This window comes from Stegostoma tigrinum, chromosome 10, assembly GCF_030684315.1.
Source record: "Stegostoma tigrinum isolate sSteTig4 chromosome 10, sSteTig4.hap1, whole genome shotgun sequence".
In the NCBI taxonomy this organism is placed as follows: Eukaryota; Metazoa; Chordata; class Chondrichthyes; order Orectolobiformes; family Stegostomatidae; genus Stegostoma; species Stegostoma tigrinum.
In genome coordinates, this window is record NC_081363.1 from 69227939 (window position 1) to 69254834 (window position 26896).

The 26896-nt window shown below is 41.5% G+C and overlaps 1 protein-coding gene across 1 annotated transcript; it reads left to right on the forward strand.

Annotated features, from left to right (window-relative positions):
* Nucleotides 1-4455: 4455 nt before the first annotated feature.
* si:ch211-10a23.2 (Galectin-related protein A-like) lies at nucleotides 4456-26896 on the forward strand. The gene is made up of 4 exons (XM_048537970.2): nucleotides 4456-4725; nucleotides 5486-5574; nucleotides 22666-22840; nucleotides 26436-26896. The coding sequence occupies exons 1-4, from the start codon at nucleotides 4699-4701 to the stop codon at nucleotides 26577-26579; spliced, it is 435 nt and encodes a 144-aa protein (XP_048393927.1). The 5' UTR covers nucleotides 4456-4698; the 3' UTR covers nucleotides 26580-26896.

Genomic DNA, 26896 nt, shown 5'->3' on the forward strand with positions numbered 1-26896 from the left:
GCTGATGTCACCTACAGGAACGCTCCCCTGAGGCTGATCAACGTGTATGCCCCAGCGGCACGGAGTGAGCGGTTGGCCGTCCTGCAGCGGCTTCCACCCCTGCGGACTATGTCCAGGTCATCCCAGGCGGAGACTTCAACTGCATCATCGATGCAGATGGAAGATCCGGCATGGGGACAGCAGGTGCGGGGAGTTAACTGTACGTCACGTTCAGATTCCGGATGGGCACGGTGAAGGACGCCAAGCTGCTCGATGTCTTCAGCATCCCTGCAGATGGCGCGCAGCGGAGATACACCTGCCCGCGGCCAGACGGCTCTATCCGCTCAAGGATAGACTTCCTGTTTGTGTCACGGGCGTTTTCGGGCAGGTCCACCGGCATCGAGCCGGTGTTCTTCTCTGACCACTGCCTCCTGCTGGCCGACTGTCACTTAAAGGGCGACCAGCAGGCCAGCAAGGGGACGTGGAAGCTCAACACGACTCTGTTGACCCCAGAGAATGTCGAGGAGCTTAAGAGGGAGTACGCCGGTTGGAGAACCGTGAAACCCCTCTGTGGGAGACGTTGAAGGAGAACATCAAGAGGTTCTTTGCCCTCATGGGTGTTCAGAAGGCGAGAGAGAGGCGGGGAAAGCTGTCGCGACTCCAGAAAAGGGTGCAGAACCTGCTCCTTCTGTAGTTGATGGGGGTCGATGTCACGGAGGACCTCCACGAGGTGAGGGGCCAGCAAGCCTCACTCTTTGCCGCGGAGGCCTCCAGGATAATGTTCCGGTCCAGGGTCCGCTCCGTGGAGCAGGACAAGACGCGCTCGCGTTTCTTCTTTCACAAGGTGCACAAAGAGAGCTCTGTGCTTAGTCGGCTGAAGGAGGACGATGGCTCGGTGACGTCGTCTCGGACCGACATTTTGCGAATCAGCAGATCCTTCTATATCAGACTGTACGACGCGAAGCCCACGGACAGCACGGCCTCCGAGTCGTTCCTGTCGTCTATCACGGAGGTCTTAGACGACGGCATGAGGGAGTGGCTGGACTGGCTGATATCCCTGGATGAGCTGACCAGAGCCCTCAAGTCCTTGGAGAGGAATAAGACTCCCGGGAGCGATGGCTTACCGGTCGAGCTGTATTCCGCTCTGTGGGACCTGGTCGGCCAGGACCTGCTGGAGATGTACGATAGTGCGCTTCGGGCAGGGGAAATGTGCAAGTCCATGAGGAAGGGCATCATCACCCTCATTTACAAGAGGAAGGGGGAGAGGGAAGAAATTAAGAATTGGCGTCCCATTTCACTATTGAACGTGGACTACAAAATCCTGGCCAAGGTCATAGCCAACCGGGTCAGGTCTGTCCTGGAGTCGGTCATTCACCCTGACCAAACCTGTCCTGTGCCGGGCAGGAAGATCGCTGAGAGCCTCGCGCTCATCAGAGGTACAATCGCCTACATGCAGGACAGGCGGGTGGACACCTGCCTTGTCAGCCTGGACCAGGAGAAGGCTTTCGACAGGGACTCTCATGCTTACATGAGGGACATCCTCTCCTAATTGGGGTTCGGGGAGTGCATCTGCAATTGGATCTGGCTGCTCTACGCCAATATCGTTCGCGCAGTCTCGATCAACGGGTGGGAATCAGACAGTTTTTCCGTCAGATCTGGAGTCAGGCAGGGCTGCCCGCTCTCTCCTGCCTTGGTCATGTGCTGTGTGGAGTCCTTCACCACATCCATCAGGAAGGACGTGAGCCTGAAGGGCGTGACTATCCCAGGCAGCGGAGGCCTTCAGGTCAAGACCTCCCTGTACATGTATGGTCATTGGTCGGTGAGTAGGCTGTTGGACATCTGCGGCCAGTTTGAACTGGCCTCGGATGCCAAAGTCAATAGGGGTAAGAGCAAGGCCATGTTCTTCGGGAACTGGGACGACCGCTCCTTCATCCCCTTCACCGTCAGGACAGACTACCTGAAGGTGCTGGGTGTTTGGTTCGGTGGAGCTGGGGCATGCACTGAGACTTGGGAGGAGCATATCACCAAACTGAAGCGGAAGCTGGGCAGGTGGACGCTCCGGTCCCTCTCCATCACGGGTAAGAACCTGGTTGTCAGGTGCAAGGGGCTTTCGGTACTGTTGTATGTGGCGTAGGCCTGGCCTACTCACTGGACATGCGCCACTGCAGTCACCCGGGCCATCTTCCACTTCATTATGGGGCCGAGGATGGACCTGGTCCACAGGGACACCATGTACAAAGACCTGGAAAATGGGGGAAAGGGCGTACCGAACGCCACCCTCGCCCTGATGGCTACCTTTGTGTGCGGCTGCATCAAGCTGTGTGTAGATCCTCAGTACGCAAACACCAAGTGTCACTACTTACTGAGGTTCTACCTGTCCCCGGTGTTGCGAAGGATTGGCCTGGCCTCATTGCCACGGAACGCTCTGAGTAGTTGGACTGTCCCGTACCACCTGTCCTTTGTGGAGAATTTTTTGAAGGGAAACACCTTTGACCACAAGGCCGTCAGGCAGTGGTCAGCACGTAGTATCCTCGAGACCCTTCGGGAAAAGGAGAGGGTGGATCCCGTCGTGTAGTTCCCCACGCAGACTGCCAAAGTCGTTTGGCAGAATGCCTCATCGCCAGAACTTTCAAACAAGCACAAGGACATTGCTTGGCTGGCGGTGAGAGGGGTTCTGCCAGTGAGATCCTTTGTGCATGCCCGGAATCTCTGCGCCACCGCACGCTGCCCTCGAGGCGGCTGCGGGGGGGACGAGACTGTCGATCACCTCCTTCTGGAGTTAGCCTATACACAGGACCTCTGGAGGGGGATGCAGTGGTATTTGTCGAGGTTCGTCCCGAGCAGCTCCGTGACACGGGACTTTGTGCTCTACGGGCTGTTTCCCGGGACGCACACCGAGACCAACATCAACTGCGCCTGGAGGACTATCAATGCAGTGAAAGATGCTCTGTGGTCTGCCCGCAACTTGCTGGTCTGCCAGCTGAAAGAACTGACCCCGACCGAGTGTTGGAGGCTGGCGCACTCCAAGGTCCAGGACTACGTGCTGAGTGACGCGCTAAAGCTCGGGGCAGCCGCCGCCAAGGTGCAGTGGGGAAAGACCACCGTATGAAACCCCCCATCCAGAATAGAAAAAAGGGCCCTATCTGGTAACTGGGCCCAGCTGGCGCCTTCCCCAACAGGTCAGCGGGCCAACAGGGAACGTGCGGGGAGACGACTGCCGGGGTATTTTCTTTGCCTTGTTTTTTTTTCTTGTTTTGTTTTTGCCTTTAGTTGGTGTACGCACCCCCTGGGTAACCCGGAGTGGCTTGCATAACTGGGTAGTTGTATAAATGTTTTTTTATTGTACATTCTATGAATAAAGTATCTTTTTTCAGATAAAAAAGTGACAAAACGTCTGAAAACTAACCTTCCAGCTCAGCGAGCAAACTCACATCCAGAACCTCAACCTGAGCTACAAATCTTCTCAAAACCCAATTGCATTATTCTATTTTCGGAATGTTGAGAGGGCAGTCTGTCCAAGGCAAAATTAATCGTGGGACCAATCTTAATTACACCGTTGCTTATATTGGAACATGGGAATAAAACAGGGAATCAATGAAGATTTAATTTCTTTGGGGGAGATAAGTGGGAGATGACAGCTTTTGCCATCATTACTCCTCTGAGGATTACAGCAATTTTTGAAGTCCACACATATGCAATTCAACATTGGTTCTGCTAAGCAAAGAAACCAAAGTGATTCCATGCTTGTCCATCGCGCCTGTATTTGAAGTTTCCACAGATGAAAATCAGTTAGCAATCATTGAATTCACAGGATCATTACCTTTAATGCTATAACCTTATTTTCAAGGTTGCGTCCTCAATTATAAAAGAGTGGTCAAACCACAACTAATGTCTCAGTTCTCTTACGAGCAGGCCAAAGTTGTATAGGCAAGCCCCAAGTCTACCTCAGCTGAAATAGGGATTGAATCCCATTCTGTAGCCATCATTATGAACTACACGTTCACTGTTTAGGCAACTAAATTAACCAGCACCTCTACGCAATTAACTTGAAAGTATGGCCCTTCGCTAATCTAACCAAAACTATGGATATGCTACGTGGACGACACCTTTGTCATCATTAAACGGACCAAACCTGGGTTTCTTCCCCCTTGGAAGGTCTATTACAAACGTGTTGCAGACAAATTACGATTATCTGGTCCTGCAGCACCTGAAGGAGGTCGAACAAGTCAGCACTGTTACTATGGTAACAATAAGGGCTAACTCTACTGGGAGGCGGGGCCTGCGGTTAAGACCGCCCAGCGTGATGGCAATGGCTACGGTGCGAAGTGAGAGACGGGCATGGGTTAAGGGGCGGGGTTAGTCGTTGTTCCCGTGGGAAGGGCGCGGTGGTGGGGCGGGCAAGGGCGGGGCTATGGGGCAGGTGGCGCAATGGTGGGGCGACGGGAGCAGAGTCAAGTGGGCAGGTCCGCCATTCCGCGTCACCATGGTTACAACGCCGTGAGCAGGCGGGGTAGGCCTGGTGGTGAAGTAGGCCCCGCCCAACCGGGTTACCATGGCAGCAGTGGCTGTCCAGCGTGAGGGAGGATGGAGTCAGGCGCGGCCCAGAGCGGCTTCGAAATGGAGATAACCCTGTAAAGCCCAGGCAGCTCCACTGCAACTAGCGTAACTCACCCCCACCTCAAACCCTTATCTATTAACCAAAGTAAACCTACACAAAACATGGCGGATAACGACAACTCATCATCTGTAAGTGCGAACTATTTTTTTAAACTACATAAGTTTTGAATTTAGATCGCAAAATGTGATCATTTTGACATGATTAAATATTCCCCTTCTAATGACCGGGCTTTTAAGAATTGCCTTTACTGTTATTAAAGTCAGCATGGCAAAGTCGCTTGAACGAACTTGCTTGACATGTGCATTCGGATCGGCGATCGCAGTTTGTGCTGCTGTGTACAGACTTCCACTTTATTTATGCATTGCCGGTTTGAGTTTTCTACCTGTTTTAGACAAAAAAAGTCAGCAAGACTCGATGTCAAAACAAACACCCGTTTGTGCCACTTCGAAAACTGTTTTCGACCATGCTGAGTATAAACTGTAAAGATAAACTAGGCTCGGTTATTTGAAAAAGTTGTCGTCAGCGCAGTCAATTTTGAGTTTGAGATCTGAACCAGCATATCAGAATGGAATATGATTGTGCGCAGAAAATTTGAATTCTGTTGAGCTTTGTGTAACATTCAATTTGAAATGTTTTGGAACGTACTTTTACAAATGTTATTTGGCGGGTGAAAAGGCACATGTGGGTTACAACCTTGCATATGTTACGCGTTCATTCATAACCGCCAAGTTGTTCCTTCAAGTGACTGTGTACTTCATTTAATTTTCATTCGCTTTTCCCATTTTATAGATCTTAAATAGCCCCTAAAGTGGTTAAAGTGCATTTTGATATCATTGCAGTTTAATCTTGTTTCTTTCATTTACCGCGTGGATTGTTTTCATTTTATAGACAAAGCCCTTTGTCGGGGAGATCAAAAGTGGGTTGAAACCGTCCATGAAGATGAGTATCACAGGGATGGTTCATTCACACCCCAACAGGTAGAGTGAGCTGGACACCTGCTTTCACACGCGACTCTGGATTTGGGTAATTTTCTTAGTTGTGGTGCTCTGCAACTCAGCATTGCAACACAGACAGTATTGTGTGCACCTCATACATTGGTTGTTAATCATTTCAATCCCAGAAGCGGTCGTCTCTTATCACACAATGCCATACAAAGGAGTGGATATGTAATTGGTTTGCACAACAAATGTTCAACCAGTTAACTATTAAACATTTTTATGGCACAGAATGTAAAAGCACAGAAAACAAAAGTGTTGTAAATGGTGAATGAACTCTGTCATAGTTAGAGAAGTAGGAATGCAAATGATGTAAACATTACACACTAGCCTTTGCTCATTGCCTTGCGAATAATTTTTGTTATTCCTTAATGGGTTTTATCCTTGGCTCCAAGAGTTAATATGTGACCCAGTCACATACAGTTCTCCAGTTCACCATGAGTCCCAGTGGAACTGGGCAGGAATGTCTTCAGCACAAAAAACTTTTAAGCATGTTGGAGGTCATCATTTAAGAACCACAAATGAACATTATGCTTCTACCAGTTTATCATTTTGGTATAGGTTTTGCCATCTCTTGGAAAATGACTGGGAGGTAGAAGGGCTGAGAATGATTGTGATGTGGTCAAATGCTGACTTGCCAGTTATGGGCTACCTCCAGCCTCTTCTCCATCCACATACATTTTACCAGCTTTCTAACTGCTGCCACATAGGAAGTTAAGTGTAAAATCTGGCAACTTTTTAGCAGTTGAGCCTCTTTTGGGGCACTCGATGGCCAAGAGAGGGTCCTTCTCACTCAATGGTGCTCCCTTCACCCCTCCACAGTTATGAAAAGTGCACACACCACCACCTTCCTCTCTGATCACTAAGGCCTGCTTGCTGGGCCCTAGCACCATGTTAAAAGAGCCTACTTGGTCTTTGAAGACGTCTCATAATGGAGAGATTCCTCGTCTTGCTGCAGCTTAAGCAGTGGCTGCCACTTAATAGATATGCAGCTGAAGTTGCAGTGCCAGGTTCCGTAGGATGTTTAGCAGTAAAATTCACTCAGGGCCCCATTACCCATTCACAAGGGCTGTGTATTTTCTGAGAAAATATAACTCCCCTATTACAATGATTGCTACTGTGCTAAGGAAAATAAATTAAACTTTTAATATCATACCAGACAACAGCAGCAGGTGACAAGATAGATGCTGTTGCTCAAACTTAGTTCCTCTGTCTCAAAAGGACAATAGATGGCTAGTCTTCACCTCCAGCCTGAGACCATAGCAATTTCTTTCACTCCAGCCCAGGTGATGTTCTGCTCTTGATGATTCTCTTTAAATGTACTTTGGCTGGCCCAGTCTTCTTGTCGCATCTGGTGATGTCTATTTAACTGCTATTCCAGCAGGGCATATGTTCAAGAGAATAAATGTGCCCTACTAGTTTCAATCATTTCTCTAAATGTTGTTTTTCTGTGTGATAACTGGGGTCTTAGGTAGACAATACTAGTGTTAGGTGTCGAAGCCATGTGGAACTTTTACTGTTCTCTTCTGTGCAATTCATATGACAGTGGATGGCCATGTTGGTGGTTGAGATTCCCACACTGATCAGATGCTGTAGTGATAACTCTCGTATAAATGTTGAACTTTACATCACCTCTGTTGGAGATGTTGCTTCCTAGGTTGGAGAATACTGAATATTGTGCAGGCATCAGCAGACATCCCCATTCTGACCTTGGGCTAAGCCAGTAAGACACTGAGGAGCAAGAGCAAGATGGATGGAACAGCACTGCAGCTTCACAGCACCAGGGACCCAAGTTCGATTCCAGCCTCGGGCAACTGTCTGTGTGGAGTTTGCACATTCTTACCATGTCTGCGTGAGTTTCTTCCGGGTGCTCCGGTTTCCTCCCACAGTCCAAAGATGTGCAGGCTAGGTGGATTGGCCATGCTAAATTGCCCACAGTGTTCAGGGGTGTGTGGGTTGTAGGGAGATGGGTCTGGATCTGGGTGGGATGATTCAAGAGGCAGTGTGGACTTGTTGGACCGAAGGGCCTGTTTCCACACTGTAGGAAATATAATCTAATCTCAGCCCTTAACTCCATATATGAATTTGATGGCCAGACCACATCTTAGCAGCTGAACATTGACCTGCTTCTTGTATCAGTCAATTCATGTATGATCATCTACAGAGATTATAACTCAACCTTGGAGAATTTGTCAAATCAGAAGTCCACTGAATCATCAAGTGCCTGAAGAGCACCAAAACACCGGGTATCAACAAGATACCACCAGAGTTGTTGAACCAAGGCAAGAACACTGCATTAATGAAATGCCAAGACATGGTCAGTAAATCGAGACTTCAGGATATTCTGGATAACTGGAGACAAATAGGAATTGTCAACCTGTCCACAAAAGGGAACCTCATTGATTGCAATAACTGGAGGGGCACTGCTATTAGTACCTGGCAAGGTCTACAGGACAGCACTCCTCAATAAGTTAAAACAGAAGTAAACAGTACCCCATGTGAGTAACAGGCCGATCATGTTGTGAACAGACCTTTACACTCTGCAACATCTTGGAACAGAGCTCAGCCTATCAGAACCCACTTGTTATCAACTCATTTATTTAAAAAAAGTCTTCCATTAGGATTCATTGCCAGTCCCTGATATATCACAAGACAGAAAAACATCCTCGAATTGTATACACATACTGTAGTGTTGCAAAGTTGGGGACAGTACTTGTGAAGTGGGAGGCAGGAAGTTAGAATTTGATCTTTATAAAATACTAGCAGGCAGGGGGGGAAAGCATAGCATGGTCCTTTTAAAAGATCATGTACTTTTTCTGAGCTTAGAGATTCAAAATGTATGTCTGTGAGCAGCAGCTTGAAAGTGTGCAACTACACAATGCCAAATTGAAACATTTTTACTGAAAGGCCAGACATTTAGCAGGCCAAACAGCACTTTTTACCCAAGATAACAGGCTTTTGAATTTATCTAATCAATTTGAACCAGGTACCTAGATATGAAAAACCTATTAGGTTTAAGTCTGATGGCTTTGACAACATAGGACCGATCCTACTGTAAGAAATATTGATATGTCATTAAGGATATGAAAAGAAGAGGCAGTTGGACAAATCCCTCAGAGCCATCTGATATCTGCTAGAGCAAACGGCCTTCAGCTCTCAGAGAATCTCTGGCTCTCACAGCCTCCTCTATGTCTTCAAGAAAGCATCATCTAACCAACAGTACCGACGACACAGCTAGTTAATATTCCTGACAGAATGATTGATGGAGAAGGCATTTCTGATGGAAGAATCAATGGAGAAGGCATAGAACATTCTAGAAGACATGTAATCCCGCTGTAATTTTGAGAAACTAAATTCTGTCTTTGTTTTGTATAAGTGGGACTTGTATTATTGGAATAGCATACCATTAGAATCTTGCTTTATTCAGGAAAAGTTAGTAGTTAAAAGGGATTTATTCAGGTTGTTAATAGTTAAGTTAATATGTTCACTGTTAGAGTGAGATGATAAATAAATTGATACTTGTTGATTTTAAATTGAGTATCAAGTATTTATTTTATTTAACCACTAGGAGTTGCTGAAAAGCAGGTTACACCACTTCTCACACTCCTTTGACAGATTAAGGGGCCAAGTGTTCCTCTTTGGGTGCATTGGGGGTGGGGTGGTGGTGGTCAACTTGGTTTAAAGCAGATTGGTAGCTCGTCCTGGAGTTGGACAGCTTTGAATAGGTTTATAGTGGCCCCAGCAGATTTAAATACACATAGGGTCTAGTGTCCTAAATCTTTAAATAACTGTTAACTGAGAAGTGGAAAATTTGTTTAATGTCAGTTGCTTGTTGTTGGTTAAATGTAAAGTGGGGAAATTGCTGTTAACATTTATAAAGAGGTTCTGGAGGTTGAAGATGCTTCCCAAATTTGGCAAGAAAGACAGAAAAATGTGATACTTTTAGCATTAGCAATTAGGAGAAAAGTGTGTTTAACTAGGGATAAAAAGAAAGCTGCAATTGTAACGGAGCTGGCCAGGCATTTAGGTATATCAGAGAAACAGTGAATTGTAGTGGAGTTAGAAAGAATTAAATTGCAAATGAGACAATTGGAGTTGGAAAGTGAACTCAAAGGCTGGAGTTAGACGACAGGGAAATGGAAAGAAGAGTCCTTACTGAAGAAAAGGAAAGGATAACATGGCAGAAGATGAAGAAAAGGAAAGAATGTTCGAGTTGGAAAAGATGAAGTTGGAACTTAAAGCAAAAAGACCTCAGATGACAGAAGTAACAGTACAAACTAGAAGTGATGATAAGCAAAACCATCATAGCCAACAGCTTGGTATTTATGCAAATATATCCAACCATTAACAATATTCGACAAAAGAGGTGTAGAAGCCTTTGAGAAATTGGCTAAACAGATGAACTGGCCAGAGACTGTGTGGGTAATATTAGTTCAGACCAAGTTGGTAGGTAGTGCTAGTGAGGTGTTTACAGCATGATCAGAGGAGGGAGGTGTCAGGAAAATATGAAGAAGTGGAACAGTTTATTTTGAGTGCTTATGAATTGGTACCAGAAGTATATAGCTGACAGTTCAGAAATGTCAGAAAGGAACCAGGTCAGACTTATTATCGAGTTTGAATGAATTAAACAGAGCAACTTCAACAGATGGATGAGAGCATTAACGATAGAAAAGACATGTGAGGCCTTAGAGATAGTATTCTGCTGGAGGAGTTAAAAACTCACTTCCAGAAGTGATCAGAACAGATGATGAGGAACAGAAATTTAAAACAGTGAGAAGAGCTGCAGAGATGATGGATGAATACACGTGAGTGCATAAATCAAAATCTACTTTCCAACAGTAATTTCATTCGATGAGAGAATGAATTTGGGAAAGACGGAAACTCTTCAATGAAAAACAAAAGGTAGATCACACTGGAAACAGTATACCACGTTTGAAAAATGGAAACCCAACAGGGTGGAAAAGAGGTGAAAGACCTCAGGTGTTTTTGCTGCAATAAGGTGGGACACACAAAGTCACAATGCTGGTTTGTTTAAGAAAGGCGCTGGGAAAAAAGGATGTGGTAAAAGAGGCTAAACCAGTGGGATTAGTTAAGGTAGTGATGGAAATCCTAAGAGAATTTGAGGAGCTGCAGGAGGGTGCACAGTCCACTCACTTGCAAGAGATGAAGACAACACCCAACCATTTCAAAGACTTCACCTGTGCGGATAGGATTTACTCTAGTAGAACTGGGGATATAGGTAGAGAAGTTAAAATATTGAGACGCACGAGAGCTAGTCTGTCTCTAATAGTAAGAAACAAAAACATTTGCACTCCTTCTGAAATATTGCCAGAGAGTAGTAATCTGTGGAATAAATGGAGAGGGCAGTAGTGTTCCCTGTGTAAGGTAAGACTAGAAAGTCCAATCAAGACTGTGGAAGAGAAAATGAGAGTGATGGGAAAATCGGCTATCGCAGGAATACAGTTTATTCTTAGAAATAATATAACTGGATCACAGGTGGGAATGATATCTGTTGTAGTGGAAAAGCCAAAAGAAAACCAAGGAACAGTGAAGTTAAAAGAAAAGTACCCTGGAATTTTTTCAGACTGTGTGGATACAAAATTCCATAGCCATATATTAAAACAAGAAGGGAAAACAAATAGAGAAAGATGAAGGAGTTGAGCTGACACTCAGTTTGATGAGATAGTAAAGGAGAAACCTAAGCAGGTAGAGGATCAGGCAGAGGTGTTTAGTTCTGAATGGCTTATAGGGTTATAACAAAAAAGATGAGACGATAAAAGATTTATGTCATAAAGCCTACTCTGAAAAGGAATCAGCGTGTATTCCAGAATGCTACCGTATTACCTGTACGATAAAATCTTAAGGCAGAAATTGAGACCTTGGCCGGTTAGTGCAGATGAGAAATGGGCAGAAGTTCACCAGATTGTGTGCCAGTAGGATACAGATAGGAAGTATTAGGGGAAGCACACTAATTACTTGTGGGTCATCTAGGAGTGAGGAAGACCCAGGCTAAGATACGGAAACATTTTTATTGGCCTGGATTACATGAAGATGTGGTTGAATTTTGCCGTACCTGTGATATGTCAGGTGATAGGAAAATCACAGGTATTGATAAAAACCAGTGTCTTTGATACCAATTCCCGCATTGGAGGTACATTTCACACGGGTTATTTTAGCTGTGTAGGTCCCCTCCCTACAACCAAAAGTGGGAACCAGTATTTGCTAACTGTAATGGATGTGTCTACCAGGTTTCCAGAAGCAATTCCAATATGGAATGTCAAGGCAAAAAAGGTTGGAGAAGAGTTGCTTGCTTTCTTTCTCCATTATGGTCTATCCAGGGAGATTCGGTCAGACAAAGGGCTCAATTTTACTGCCATATTATCTAATGAAGGTCATGGATGTATTAGGCATCAAACACTTTAAATCAAGTGTGTACCATTCTGAATCCCAGGGAGCACTGGAAAAGTGGAATCAGACCCTAAAGACAATGTTGTGGGGTCATTGCCAGGATTACCCAAATGACTGGGATAAAAGTATGACATTTATATTATTTGCAATTAGAGGTGTTCCAAATGAATCGACTCAGTTTACTCCACTTGAATTGATATTGGGATACAAAGTAAGAAGGCATTAAATTAATTAAATAACGGTTGATAGGTCTGAAATCAGAGACCTCACAATTGGATTATGTATCTGAGGCAAGAGAAAGATTACACAGAGTAGGTGAATTAGACAGACAACATTTGAAGGTAGAAGCAGATAAGAAATCTAAAAGTTATACATTTGCCCAAGGGGATGAAGTAACGATAATGTTTCCAGCTGTAGGAGATCACTTCAAAGCAAGGTTAGTGGTCCCCATCAGATTGAAAACAAGTTGTCAGGTGAATTATCTGGTAAAGATGCCAGATAGGAAAAAAATCAAGTGCGCCACGTCAGCATGCTGAAACATTACTATGACTGGGAAATGGAATCAGAGAAGCAGGTATTAGTTGCTGCCCCTCAGAGTGAGGATTTTGCTGTGCCTCAGAATAAATTGAATAATGAGGAAGTCCTTGAGGAATATGACAGAATAGGTGAGCTATCTGTCCCAGGAGCATAGATCTAAATTTGAAGACTTGCTACAGTGATATGATGGTCTATGTAGAAATAAAATGGGGAGAGCTAATGCCATAATATATGAGGTCGACGTTCTGATAAAACAACACCCCTACAAGCTTAATCTTCTCAAAGCAGCATAGGTTTAGAAGAAATGGAAGCGATGCTCCAAGAAAACATCGTAGAGATGAAGTAGAGTTGGCTGATTGTGTTGGTTCCCGAACCTGATGGTACTCAACGACTCTGCATAGATTATCGGAAGGTCAACGTTGTGACCAAATCTCATATCTCATTGTAAGGCTGGAGGATTGTGTGGAAAAAAAGGACAATCCACTTATATCACAAAGTTAGACTGACTTTGCATTTACTGGCAAGTACCTTTGTTGGAGAAAGCAAAAGAAGTTTCTGCTTTTGTACCAAACTTTAGTAGCATATTGGCACAGTGATGGATTTGTTAAAAAAGAACACAAAATGTTGGTGGATTGAACAATGCCAGGAGGCATTTGAGAATTTGGAGGCAGTGTTAACTACCACACCAGTTTTAGCCACACCATGTTTTTTTTGAAACCTTTAAAAGTCACCATCAGCACAAGCAATGTAGGTGTTGGAGCTGTGTTGTTACAGGAGAATGATTGTGGATTTAAAAGGACAATCAATTATTTTTCAAAAAAACCCCATATCAACCAGAAAAATTATTCAACCAGTGAAAAAGAGTTCTCATTATCAGTGAAAAAGAGTTATTGAGTTTGGTAATAGCCTTACAACATTTCAGTGTTTACGTTGCAAACAATGCATCAGAGACAATTATGTATACCAAACATCATCCTTTGACATTTCTGGAAAGATTTAAGGACAAGAACATCAGATTATTTCTTTCGAATGTCATATTACAAGCATTTAATTTACAGATTGTACATGTTACGGATCATGAAAATATCACAGATGCTTAATCACATGCTTCAAATCTAAATGGTAGTGTTCAATGTTAAAAATAAATAGAATTAGTATAAAATGTGTAACACTAGATTAATGAGGTGTGGATCTAGTAATATAATGGAGATAAGGTTTTAAAAATAAAAGAAAAAAATCCTTTCATAAAGGTTTTTTTTTCTTAAGGGGGGGAGGTGTTGCGAAGTTAGGTAGAGTACTGGTGGATTGGGATGCAGGAAGTTAGAATTTGTTGTTTGTGAGATGCTGGGGGAAAAGCATTGTGTGGTCCTTTTAACTGATCAGGTGCTTTGAGGTTTAAAATGTATGTCTGTGAGCAGCAGCTTGAAAGTTTGCAAGTACATTGAGAGCACCCAAATTGAAATATTTGTATCAAAAGGCTGTATAGTTAGCAGGCTAAGCAGCACTTTTTACCAAGACAACGGGCTTTTGGATTTTACCAGTCAATTTGAACCTGGTATTTGAGATACCAAAAACCTATTAAATTTAAGCCTGATTGGTTTTGACAACATAGGACCAATCCTATTGTAAGAAATATTGATATATCATCAAGGGTATATAAAGAAGGGGCAGATGGACAAAACCCCCTAGAGCTAGCTACCATCCACCAGAGCTAATGACCCTTGGCCCTCAAGAGAGAATCGCTGGCTGTTATAGCCTCCTCTATGTCTTGGAGAAAGTACCATCTAAATCACAATGGTACCAACAGCACAACTAGTTAATATTCCTGACTGAATAATCGATGGAAAAGGCATTCCTGAAAGAAGAATCAACGGAGGAGGCATAGAACATTCTAGAAGACAGGCAACCTGGCTGTAATTTTGAGAGCGTAAATTCTATCTTTGTTTTGTTTAAGTAGCACTTGTATTATTGGAATAGCACACCATTAGAATCTTGCTTTATTCAGGAATAATTAGTAGTCAGAATTGATTCATTTGTTTTGTTAATAGTTCGGCTAATTTGCTCACTAGTAGAGTTACATAAATAAATTGTTACTTTTTGACTTTAAAGCATCAGGGATTTATTTTCTTTAACTTCTAGAAGTTTCTGAAAAGCAGGTTACACACTCCTTTTACAGATTATGGGGCGAGATGATCCTCTTCAGGTGTTTTGGTTTTCATTCTCAGATCGGGGGTCAACCTCTGCTTTGTAACAGTAGCAATTACAAAACACATTAAAAAGGAACTTGCAAGGGGTATCAATTAATGTTTCTTCTTAGAACAATTAATCATTTTGTAATAATATCTACAGTAGAGGAAGAAAATTCTATGTCAGGAAATTGAAAGAATGACAAAAGGAACTCAATATAATTGATACAAGCAAAATAACAGAAATAAAGAAAAGAATAGCACAAAGGAGTATCCCATCCCCAGGATTAGATGGTATCCATCTTGGGGTTTTATAGGAAGTAGATTGCTGATACAGTATTATCTTGATGTTGATTTGATTCAGGAATTGTATCTTGAGTTTGGAAAATTTCATATCACTCTGCTATTTGAGAAAGGTAATGGAGAAAAACAGGGAATTATGAATCAGTTAATTCTTCATGTGTTGTCAGGCTGTAATTAAGGATAGAATGACTGAGCAGCTTGGACATTTAAACTGATCAGAGAATTTGCCTGCATTTGTCAGTAGTAGATCATGTTTGATGAAGTTCCCTAAACTTCTTTACAAAAAAGTGACAAAATTCAAGTAGAAGAAAATGTTTGTCTATGTTATGATAGTTAAATGTACTTCCATAAGTTATGTGATAAAGTCGCTGAGAAGATAGCTGACTAAAAGTTGAAGCTAACAAATTATCGGCTGGAAACAGAGCAGGGATAGTGTTTACAGAGATGAGGCCTCACCTGTTCACTACATTGATTTTTGTCTCAGATGATGAAGAAACCACTTAGTCAAATTCTTCATTGACAAAAATAGATGCTATTATAAACAGTGTGATGGAAGCATAAAATTAGTGGGTTACTGAAAGATTTAATAAATGGGTAAAACTGTGGCAAGGGGATTTCAATATGGGTATGTGCTGATCCAGTTAGTGTCTAAAATGAAAGTATCTTCTCAACAGTGAAAAGCTCAAAATATATGAAGTCTAGGGAGACTTATGCATCCAATGAATAAAGATTGCTAAAATACCCTGAACATCTACAAATAAAAATCAAAAAGACTAAAAGAGTGTTGGCCTCAATATCTCGAGGATTTGGATACAAGGGATAGATGTCATGCTTCAGCCACATAAAACCCTAGTTAAACCATACTTAGAGAAAGCAAATATTGGCCTTGGAGAGATTATAGCATAGATTTCTGGAACTTTTTGAGGATGTATCTATGAAGATAGATAAGGGAAAACCAGTGAATGTAGTGTACCTGGACTTTCAGAAAGCCTTTGATAAAGTCCCGCGTAGGAGATTGGTGAGCAAAATTAGGGCACATGGTATTGGGGGCAAAATACTGAGTTGGATTGAAAATTGGCTGGCTGATAGGAAGCAAAGAGTAGTGATAAACGGGTCCCTTTCGGAATGGCAGGCAGTGATCAGTGGGGTACCACAATGTTCGGTGCTGGGACCGCAGCTGTTTACAATATACATTAATGATATAGATGAAGGCATTAAAAGTAATATTAGCAAATTTGCTGATGACACAAAGTTGGGTGGCAGTGTGAAGTGTGAGCAGGATGTTATGAGAGTACAGGGTGACTTGGACAGGCTAGGTGAGTGGGCGGAGGCGAGGCAGATGCAGTTTAATGTGGATAAGTGTGCAGTTACACACTTTGCTGGCAAGAACAGGAAGGCAGATTACTATCTCAATGGAGTCAAGTTAGGTAAAGGGGAAGTACAACGAAATCTAGGTGTTCTTGGACATCAGTCAATGAAAGCAAGCATGCAGGTACAGCAGGCAGTGAAGAAAGCTAATAGCATGCTGGCCTTCATATCAAGAGGGATTGAGTATAGGAGCAAAAAGGTCCTTCTGCAGCTGTACAGGGCCCTGGTGAGACTGCACCTGGAGTATTGTGTGCAGTTTCGGTGTCCAAATTTGAGGAAAGACATTCTTGCTATTGAGGGAGTGCAGCATAGGTTCACGAGGTCAATTTCTGGAATGGCAGGACTATTGGTAGTAGATTTGCCAACTTTAGGTACATTTAAGTCATCATTGGATAAGCATATGGACATACATGGAATAGTGTAGGTTAGATGGGCTTGAGATCAGTATGACCGGTCGGCACAACATTGAGGGCCAAAGGGCCTGTACTGTGCTGTAATGTTCTATGTTCTATCATATGTTGAAAGATTGGAGCAACTGGGTTTGTATACACTTGAGTTTAGAAGGATGAGAGGGGATCTGATTGAGGCGTATAAGATTATTAAGGGATTGGACACTCTGGAGGCAGGAAGCATGTTTCTGCTGACGGGTGAGTCCAGAACCAGAGAACACAGTTTAAAAGTAAGGGGTAGGCCATTTAGAACAGAGTTGAGGAAAAACTTCTTCACCCCGAGAGTGGTGGATATATGGAATGCTCTACCCCAGAAGGCAGTGGAGGCCAAGTCTCTGGATACTTTCAAGAAAGAGATAGATAGGGCCCTTAAAGATAGTGGAATCAAGGGTTATAGGGATAAGGCAGGAACAGGACTCTGATTGTGGATGATCAGCCATGATCATAATGAATGGTGGTGCTGGCCTAAAGGGCCGAATGGCCTACTCCAGCACCTATTGTCTATTGTTTACCAAACAACACCTCCAAGATTACACAAACAATATATTGCTTGGAATTTACATTGATGAAGCAAATTTAAATCAAGACATTAAAGAACTGGTAGGCTGGTTTGATGGTTGAGCACTCTCAGACTAGCAATCATATGCTACAAATTAGAGGTAACCTTTACTGGAATGATGTTAGAGAACACATACACAGAAAGGTAGAAGTTCGGAATTTGCTTTTAAAAACCAGTATTTTATTCTCAATTGATCACTAATTTTAAATTTAAAATAGATAAGATTTTTGTTAACAAAAAGTCATAGAGTCATCGAGCATGTAAACAGATCCTTCCATCGAATTCATCCAAGCCGACCAAGATTCCCAAACTAAACTAGTCCCGCTGGCCTGCATTTAGCCCAAATCCCTCTAAACCTTTCCTATTCATGTACCTCACCAAAAGTCATTTAAATGTTGTAACTATATTTGCATCTACTACTTCCTCTGGCAGTTCATTCCACATATGAACCACCCTCCATGTGAAAAAGTTGCCCCTCAGGTCCCTTCTAAATCTTTCTCCTCTCACCTTAAAAATATGCCCTTTAGTTTTGAATTCACCCAGCCTCATGAAAGGACCTTATCTATGCTCCTCATGATTTTATAAACCTTTATAAGGTCACCCCTCAACTTCCTTTGCTTCCGTGAAAAATGTCACAGCCTATCCAGCCTCTCCTTATAACTCAAACCTTCCAGTACCAGTGACACCCAAGATTGGATCACAGGCGAGAAAAGACTCCTCAACAAGATCACATACATTTCACTGGGAGAAATAGAGAGGGAAGGCAGATGACAATTTGTTAGATGGACCTTATGACATTAACTCCAGAGGAGCATGACAGATGGGAAAAGCGATAGTTGATAGAAATGGGAAAGTTGGGTGATCACTGAAGGAAAGGCTTGGGTATGTGCTACATTAGACAGGATAGCATTGTAAAACTGCAATAGAGATTATAAACCAGTCCAGTAGAAAAGAGAGAACTCAAAGTAGTAGCAAACATGGAGTTTACAGTGAAGTAATAGTGAGTGGTGCTGGTACAGTTAATTAGGATGAAAAAGAAGAAGATATAAGTGCTGAGGAGTTAATCCAGTTCTCACCATATATCCACATACATGCATACTTAACAAAGGTAAACTGCTGGACTGTAAAGAATAGGCAACAATAAATGAAAATAAAATCCAAGAGGAGACATTATTTGAATGTGAGATTGGAGTTTTTGGCACAAGAAGAATTAGCATTCACAATTCTTTAGTAAACATGTCACAGTTTACTTTCTCATGGCTCTGGGGAAAAAGGATAGTTTCATGCAAGAAAGCAAACATTCCCAAGACTTGATCATGAACTATTTATATACTAGTGGTTCATCTTTAGTCAAAAACACAGGAATCCTATTTGTACAACTACGGTCAGCAGCCTAAATTCTCACAGTTTTTGTAGATGTACCAACATTCTACATAAAATTCTACATTAATCTTTGAACCTGCATACACATGAAAAGTATAGGCATTTTCTCCTATCTGTCTTGTATACTACAGTGGCTAAGGCTTGAATAGTTTACATCAAAATAAAAATGAAGGCAGTGAAACATTGAAGGCAAACAGGAAGGAGCAACAGTTCTTGTGCTACGTAGTTGTTCAAGCATTTTATCATCACAACATGAGACCTTTACAGTAATGAAACTTGGCAGTTTGGGGAAAAATAGAGAGGAAACATTAAGTTAAAGCAGTTAGTCAATTTTCATTACTTTCATTTTCAAAGTATTTCTTTTAAAAAATAACAAGACAACACGTTAGTATTCCACGCCCCTTTTACTGTGACATAATTCCATATTTCATGCTATGGGTATCTTGTTCAAGTAGCTATTATTTATATGTTATAAATGGCTAACAAAACTGAAGTGGAACCTATTCTCAGCTTACACACAATACATGATTTTCCACCTGGGAATAGCTTAATAATGCTCAGTTGTGGGATTTCTGGGTTATTTTTCTTGTTACTACTGAGGCTTATTATAGTGGCATTAACATTCCCATGGCTGAGTTCAACCAACTCGGCCTAGTTACTGACGTCTTCTTATTTTCTTTCGGGTTACTGAATTAAATATTACTCAAGGCATTACGAGTGTGATTCCTATCAACTTCAGTATGAACATTAAATAAGTTTTAGAAATTTAGTTCTGGTTTTGCAAGGAAGTTGGTGTCAACTGAAAGCCAATGTATTCTCCCCTAGATTAAGACAATTAGATAAGAAGTAGAAGTCAAACATAACTGTCCAATCCTCAGCTCAATCTCAACCTTCAACTACATTCAATTTCAAACATTCTTCCTCAGATTTAATCTATTCAGTGACAAATTTGTCCCATTCAGACAGAGACAAACAATTTTTTTTTAAAGTTCCAAGTATAAGACTGATTAAACTACCCTCTGCTTTCATCCAGTAAACCTAATCTGTTTAAGGGCAGATTGCCAACCGTTTCTGTGTTTATTTCTGAATTATGTTTTAGTCACCTCTCAGTATAAGCTGAACAGAACGAGGGATCTTCTCCCTGGTATGTTCCATCAATAAGGACACATAGTTTAAAGTATAAAACACAATTCTCACACAAAAATCTGGTAGTCTTGCCGTTTTGAGGATCTCATTACTGATGAAATCACACACAAGCTGTAACATCATATCCCAGATACCAACATATAATAACAGTAAACAATTTGCTCAAGTGATATCAGAATGCACAGCAAACATTAGCGTGAGGCCAGCTCACATCTGTTGCTCTACTGGAGGATTTTGCAGTACTGCAATATTTTACTGAGCATCTGTTTTATGAATTTATTCTTCAGGTATGGATGTTGCTGCCAGCCCAGCACCAATTACCTATCCCTGTTTGCCCCTTGAGCCGGCATTGATGAACTGCCATCCTAAAACATTGTAATCCATGCAGCAATCACAATGAACGAGAGAGTGTTCCAGATTTTGACATAGCAATGGGGAAAATGATAGCAATATAGTTTCAAGTCAGATGTGACTTGGAGGGGAACTTGTAGATGGTGATGTTTTCAATTGTTTGCTGCCCTTGTATCTCGAGGTGGTAGAGGTTGAAGTTCTGTATGTTGCTGTTCAAGAAGCTTTAGCAGTTTTGCTGCCACACCACTGTCACTGTATGTTGGTGGTAGAGAAGTAACTGTTTAAGATTGTGGATTGACCACAACTCACGCACGCTGTTTTGCTCTGTTGAGCCTCTTGAGTTGGAGCTGCCGTCATGCAGGCAAGTTGAGAGTATTCCATCATATTTCTGACTCCATGTGGAGTACTCCATTATTCAAAGGGAGCCTTCTGCCAATTCCGTTATGCAAAACCTCTAAGTTTTTTTTATGTTAGCCTCCAAATGATTTGATTATAACTAAGGATCTTGCACCCTTGTAATTCCCTTCATGCAGTTGCCATTTTGATCCAGGATTCAGGCCAGTTCCACCATAAAATCTTTCTGAATGAGACATTTAGTGGTAGCGGGAGGAGGTATGCCTTCAACATAATGGGGAGTTTACAGTTGATATGCCTAAATATTAGAACTTCATTTACTTGGTCTCAAAATGCTGCAACTTCTGAAAAAAAATGTAGCAAGGAGACAGATATGTTGTTCCTCATCTGAAAAACATATTCTGATAGTTTCACTTGTTGAATCAATCTTGTGGCAGTGTGGTGCTAATTATTCTGGCATGTAAAAATCCTTTTCCATTTGGAACGCTGAAGTTTGTTGTAATGTAAACTCCTACTAACTCCCTTATGCATCACCCACAAGGTTTTGTTTTTCATCTTCATCTCCTGCCTATACATAATTTTTTTAATGTTAGGAAACCTGTGACCTAGTAATTTCCTATTTTTTCAGCTGAAGCTAAATCCTTTGGAGTTGAACTAAGCAACCCAGTTAGAATAATCAGAACATTTCTAAATGTGCAGTTTAACCATTCAAAGAATGGATTATAAAATGTAGGCATTTACCTTCTATCTATACGGCAATAATATATTTGGATAACTTAGAACTCTGCCTAATATTAGGTGAATGTAAAAGATCCTATGGCCTATTGGTAGAAGACCAATGCCCATCTCTCATTTTATTGACCAATATTTATTGGCTAATATTATCGAAGTAGGTTAGTCATATCTCTAATTGCTGCATGTCTGATCTTGCAAGACACAAATTAGATACTTACAATATAAAGTCACTGAATTGGTTACAAAACACTTTCTTGAACACATGAAGACAAGCATTTCTTTTTAGTACACATGAATTAAGTTTTAATATTCAACATAAATTTCCAGAAGTGATGGTTCTTTTTCTCTGAGAAGCATTTTCCCAAAATGTGTGTCACGAGTTTGTTTCGCTGGTTCAAAACACTATTGAAATTTCATCTCCTTTCCTTCATTGTCTTATGTTCACTATTTTCAAATGTAGTGATGAAGGCCTCTATATTGGCATTTCTGTAAGTTTTACCAATGAATGTTGTTAAAATCATACATCTTCCCAGGTGATTTGGTAATTCATTTGAAGACGATTGGAAAATGAATCATAAGTTGACATAAGAGAGAAACTCATGCAGTGATACGTGATGATTGGAATGTGCTGTCTCAATGGCTGAATGCAATATATAACTTCTGAAAGTAAATTGATAAATACTTGAAGAAAATAAGTTTAGAGCTAGGGTAGGCGTGATAAACTGAATGACCTACAAGTCTGCTGCATCATTCTATGATTACTTTCAGATTGAAATTTTCATCCATTTTGATTCCAAAGCCACACTATTTGAATACTTTAATATCAATCCGATAATGTTGGAGAATCATGGAAACAGGCCATTTTCAGTTTTATGCCTCAGAGCCGTAACTTAGAGGCTAAAGAATACCAACAAGCGATAATTGGCATGAAATGGAAAGAAACATTTTGTCAGGATTTTCACCATCACCAAGACCAGTCAAAAGTACACATGGCATGTGGGATCTGGATTGGCTTTGGTTGATATATATTGCAGCTGAATACCTGCTGATGTCCTTGTCAAGAATTGCATGTATAATGGTTGCTTAGGTGAAGTAACCAGAGAATTGGTGCAATTTTAGTTAATAATCTAACATAACTTGCTGCTCACATCAGTACAGGCAGAAAGTGAGCCATAAAACAAAACAAAATTGTCATCCAGCTCTACACTTTGTTATCTCTTTTAAAATTTACAAATGTGACTTTTTTATTCCTGATCACATGCAATTAATGTTTGCACTTGTGATTATCTAACAGCTTTGTATTAAGTCTCATTGGCAACCCTTCAGAACCAGATACAGATGTGGGCCTTGAAGTGACTATTAACTTCCGGGATCGCTCAGTTATACGGAATGCCAAAGTTTCAGGCAAATGGGGGAAAGAAGAGAAAAACATACCGTATTTCCCTTTCACACCAATGCAGCACTTCAAGGTAAGTGTGATGTCAAATTATGTAAAGATTGTGCCATCTTTGTGTAGTTTCCAAAGGAAATGTCAAAAAAAGCAATTTGTTTAAAAGTGAATACAGATAGCTATAAAATCAAGCTAGTGACCTCATTAAAGACTTTTATTTTACAATATCTTGATTGTATTCTAGACAATGCATAAATATAACAACACAAGAACTCCAACTGTTCATTTCTCCCAAAAAGCAGTGAATAATCTGTTTTTTAAAAAAACTGCAATGATCCCTGTGTTTTGGGATGTTCGACAAGTTAATGCCTCATTCAGACCTAATGCCTTGATTGTGCAGATTTAATGGGTCAGAATAGCAGCAAGAGCACAATGAATATCTCTGCCGTGAACAAAACGGCCACACTGGATTGTTAACTCTATCTTGGCTGGCTATTCATTAATGTTATAGATTGGACACTATTGCTTAAACTCTGCCACCTGAATTCCGGACTAATGGAGTTGAAAGTCTGTTTGTGGAAAGAGCAGGGATGTTTGATTAATTGGATAACTCCTTCAAACAGTCAAGACAGTCACAACGGATTAAGTGTCCCCCTTCTGTACTATAGGACTCTATAAAGTACTTGTGAAAGTAAAGGATAAGTGAGGCTGACGTAAATCAATCACAATAGTATACTATTGGTTACTTAAATATAAGTATAAACTTAAGCATAAATATCATTCTAACTATAGAAGCTTGAGATGCTTGTATTATAGGTGAATATACAGGTTACATTGCAGGTTACATTATTTGAGGCTAGTGTTCATTCAATGGTCTGATAACGGCTGGAAAGAAGCTGTTCTTTATGTGTTCAGGCTTCTGTATCTTCTGCTTGACAATAGAGGTTGTAGGAGGTCATTACCAGGGTGCGATGGGTCTTTAATGATTTGGCTGCCTTCCTGAGGCAACGAGCCATGTAAATAGAGTCCGGGGAAGGCTGGCTCCTGTGATGGTCCGGGCTGAGCACACCATCTTCTGTAGTTTTTTACAGTCCTGGGCAGAGCAGTTTCCATACCAGGCTGTTACCCAACCAGACAGTATGCTTTCAGTGCTGCATCTGTAGAAGTTTGTGGGGGACCTTATGGACAAGCCAGATCTCCTGAGCCATCTGAGGAAGAAGAGGTGTTGGTGTGCATTCCTGACTGCTGCATTTACATCGAATGTCCAGGACAGGTCATCGGTTATCATCACTGCAAGGAACTTGATGCTGTTCACTCTCTCAACCTCATTTCTGTTGATGTGGATGGAGGCATGGTCTCCTTTCTTTCTGAAGTCAGTGATAAGTTCTTTAGTTTTGGCGCTATTGAGAGTCAGATTGTTTTCATTACATCACATCACCAAGCTCTCTATCTCCCTTCAAACTGAGCATAGAAAACATTGAATGCATCAGGGAGGGATGTTTCATTGTCCAGCATCTTACACTGTTTCAGTTTATATCCTGTAATGTCACTAAGGCTTTGCATAGATGGCGGGAGTCTGTTTGGTAGGTCTGGGACTGTTGGCCTCCCTGATGGCTTTGCGGAGGTGGTATCTGGAATTTCTGTATTGGTCCAGCCACCTGACCTGAATGCTGCACGTCTGGTCTTCACTAGGGAGTGAATTTCCTGGTGCATCCAAGGTTTATGGTTAGGGAACACTCAGATTGACTTTTTTGGTACCCAGTCCTCCTCGCATTTGCCAATGAAGCCCGTGATGGTGCACACCCATCTAGGTTGTCTGCTAAAAATTGAACATGGTCCAGTCCACTGAGTCTAAGCAGTCCCAGAGATAGTCTTCCACTGCCTCAGACAAGCCCCATACTTCTTTTTGTGAAGGATTCCACCATTTCAGCTTCTACCTGTAAGGTGGGTGGAGAAACACAGCACTGTGATTGGACTTTTGGCAGTGTGAGTGGGAGATTTGAGCAGTTGGCATCATTGATGGTTGTCTAGTACTGGTCCAGAATGTTCGGTCCTCTGGTGGGGCAGGAGATGTGTTTGGCCTTCTCTTTAATTAAATTAACTCATGGTAACCACATACTGTTGAGCATGTGGTTGATGTGAGAAAACCCAAACACATCGTCAAAATCATACCTTTCTCCCTTGCAACACTGTGGTTGTACCTACACCAGAAGAAGTACAAAACAGTTCAAGGCAGGGCGCCTCACCATCACTCCCTCAAGATTAAGTAAGGTTAATTATCAACTGCTGACCTTGACAGCAATGCCCACAGCCTCTAAACAAAAAAGTTCATAGAACATAGAACTATAGAGTTCAGAAATGGACCCTTCAGCCACGATGAACATGACACCAAATTAAACTTATCCCCTCTGCTTGTGCTTGGTCCGTATCCCTCCATTCTATCAATTTCAAAAAATTTTATAGATTCTTCAAATCTCCAGACGTGCCTCAAAAATCTGCAACATGCATAAGTAACTTGTTTGTCTTGTGTTCTCTGCAATGGCAAATCATTCTCAGAGCCAGCCAATAACATCAGATTGAATGCCACAGTTCACTTCATTACCCTTCAACTGTATATCATCATGATATTTCAGAAATTTCAGAAAGTGATGAAGAGAGATTCATATATTTGAACGATTATTCTTTGTATCATTGTAAATAACTGGCAATGCACTTGAAACTGTAAATCCAGCTGTGGTTTCCAATGCTTTGATAAACAAGAGTGAATGTTTCACTTTGAGATGATGTCAAATAGCATATATAACACACATTATTGATATCAGACTGTGTTAGTGCTTTGATTTTGTTCATTGAACCAAGGCACCATTTCATGAACACTCAGGCTGTAAACCAAAATCTATTGAATTACGATTTGGAAAGAGTGGCAACATAAATAAAGCTGTATAATTTTAAAGGGGATGCAGGAACAAAGTGACCTGTGGGCAGGGATTCATTTACACAAACAGCTGAAGTTGGCAAGGCAAATTCAGAAAGCTGTTTTTAAAATGAGCAGAATCCATGACTTCATGAATACAGACTGTGGAGTTCAAAAGCGAGGAATTTATATAAAACTTTGATTAATCATTTGTTAAACCTCAACTGGAGTTTCATGTCTAGTCCTGGACTTCAGTCTTCAAGTGGGACATGAAGGCCTTAGGATACAGAGGAGATTTACTGAGTTACAAGAATCGGGACATTCAGATATCTGAAGAGATGACTGAAGCTGACATTATTCTCCTTAGAATACAGAAGGTTAACATTTATCAGAGGTGTTCAAAACTATGAAAGGTTGAAGAGCAACCTCACTGACTGGAAATGTTACTAGAGATTTAAGATCATCCACAGAAGTATCGGAAGGGAAACTAGGGGACTTCCTATTTCCTGAAACGCGTTAAATTGTAGTGATTGGAATACACCACCTGAAAAGTAGTAAGAACAGTTTCAGAAGCAACTCTTTAAAAAAGAATGAGGTGTCTAGAAAGAAAATATTTGTGAGACTAAAGGGGAAGAGCAGGTGAGTGGAACTGATTGGGAAGTTATCAAGAGCACCAGTTTGTTGTTTTAAATGATCACCTTCTGTTTCACATCTTCCACAATTTGTACAATTTGTGACATTTCAATTTATTTGATTTTAGATGGAAATCCTATGTGAACACCAGCAGTTCCGCGTTCAAGTGGATGGACAACGGCTATTTGATTTTGCGCATCGCATCCAACAACTACAAAAACTAACTGCTTTAAAAATTACAGGCGACGTTCGACTGACAAAAGTAGTTTAATCTTAGTAATAACAGTTCTAAACAGAAGACAACTGAAAACATGTGGTTCCCCCAGCTTTTATAATTCAAGTTAAAGTTTTTTAAAGTCTGCAGACACTGATCCTGCACCAACCGGTTTTCTGAGTAGGAGAACAATTTCTTTTTGCAAACATGGTAAAAGTGTACTTTTAAAAAAAATTAAAAATCGGCAACATATGTTCAAGACTGTTGTGATTTCAAGTTTTTCGAAAATTGATTTTGACTTTTACAGTGAACCAACCAATTAGACTAAGTTAGAGCTTCTTCATTTCTGTAATTAAATATTCCTGATGTTTTGA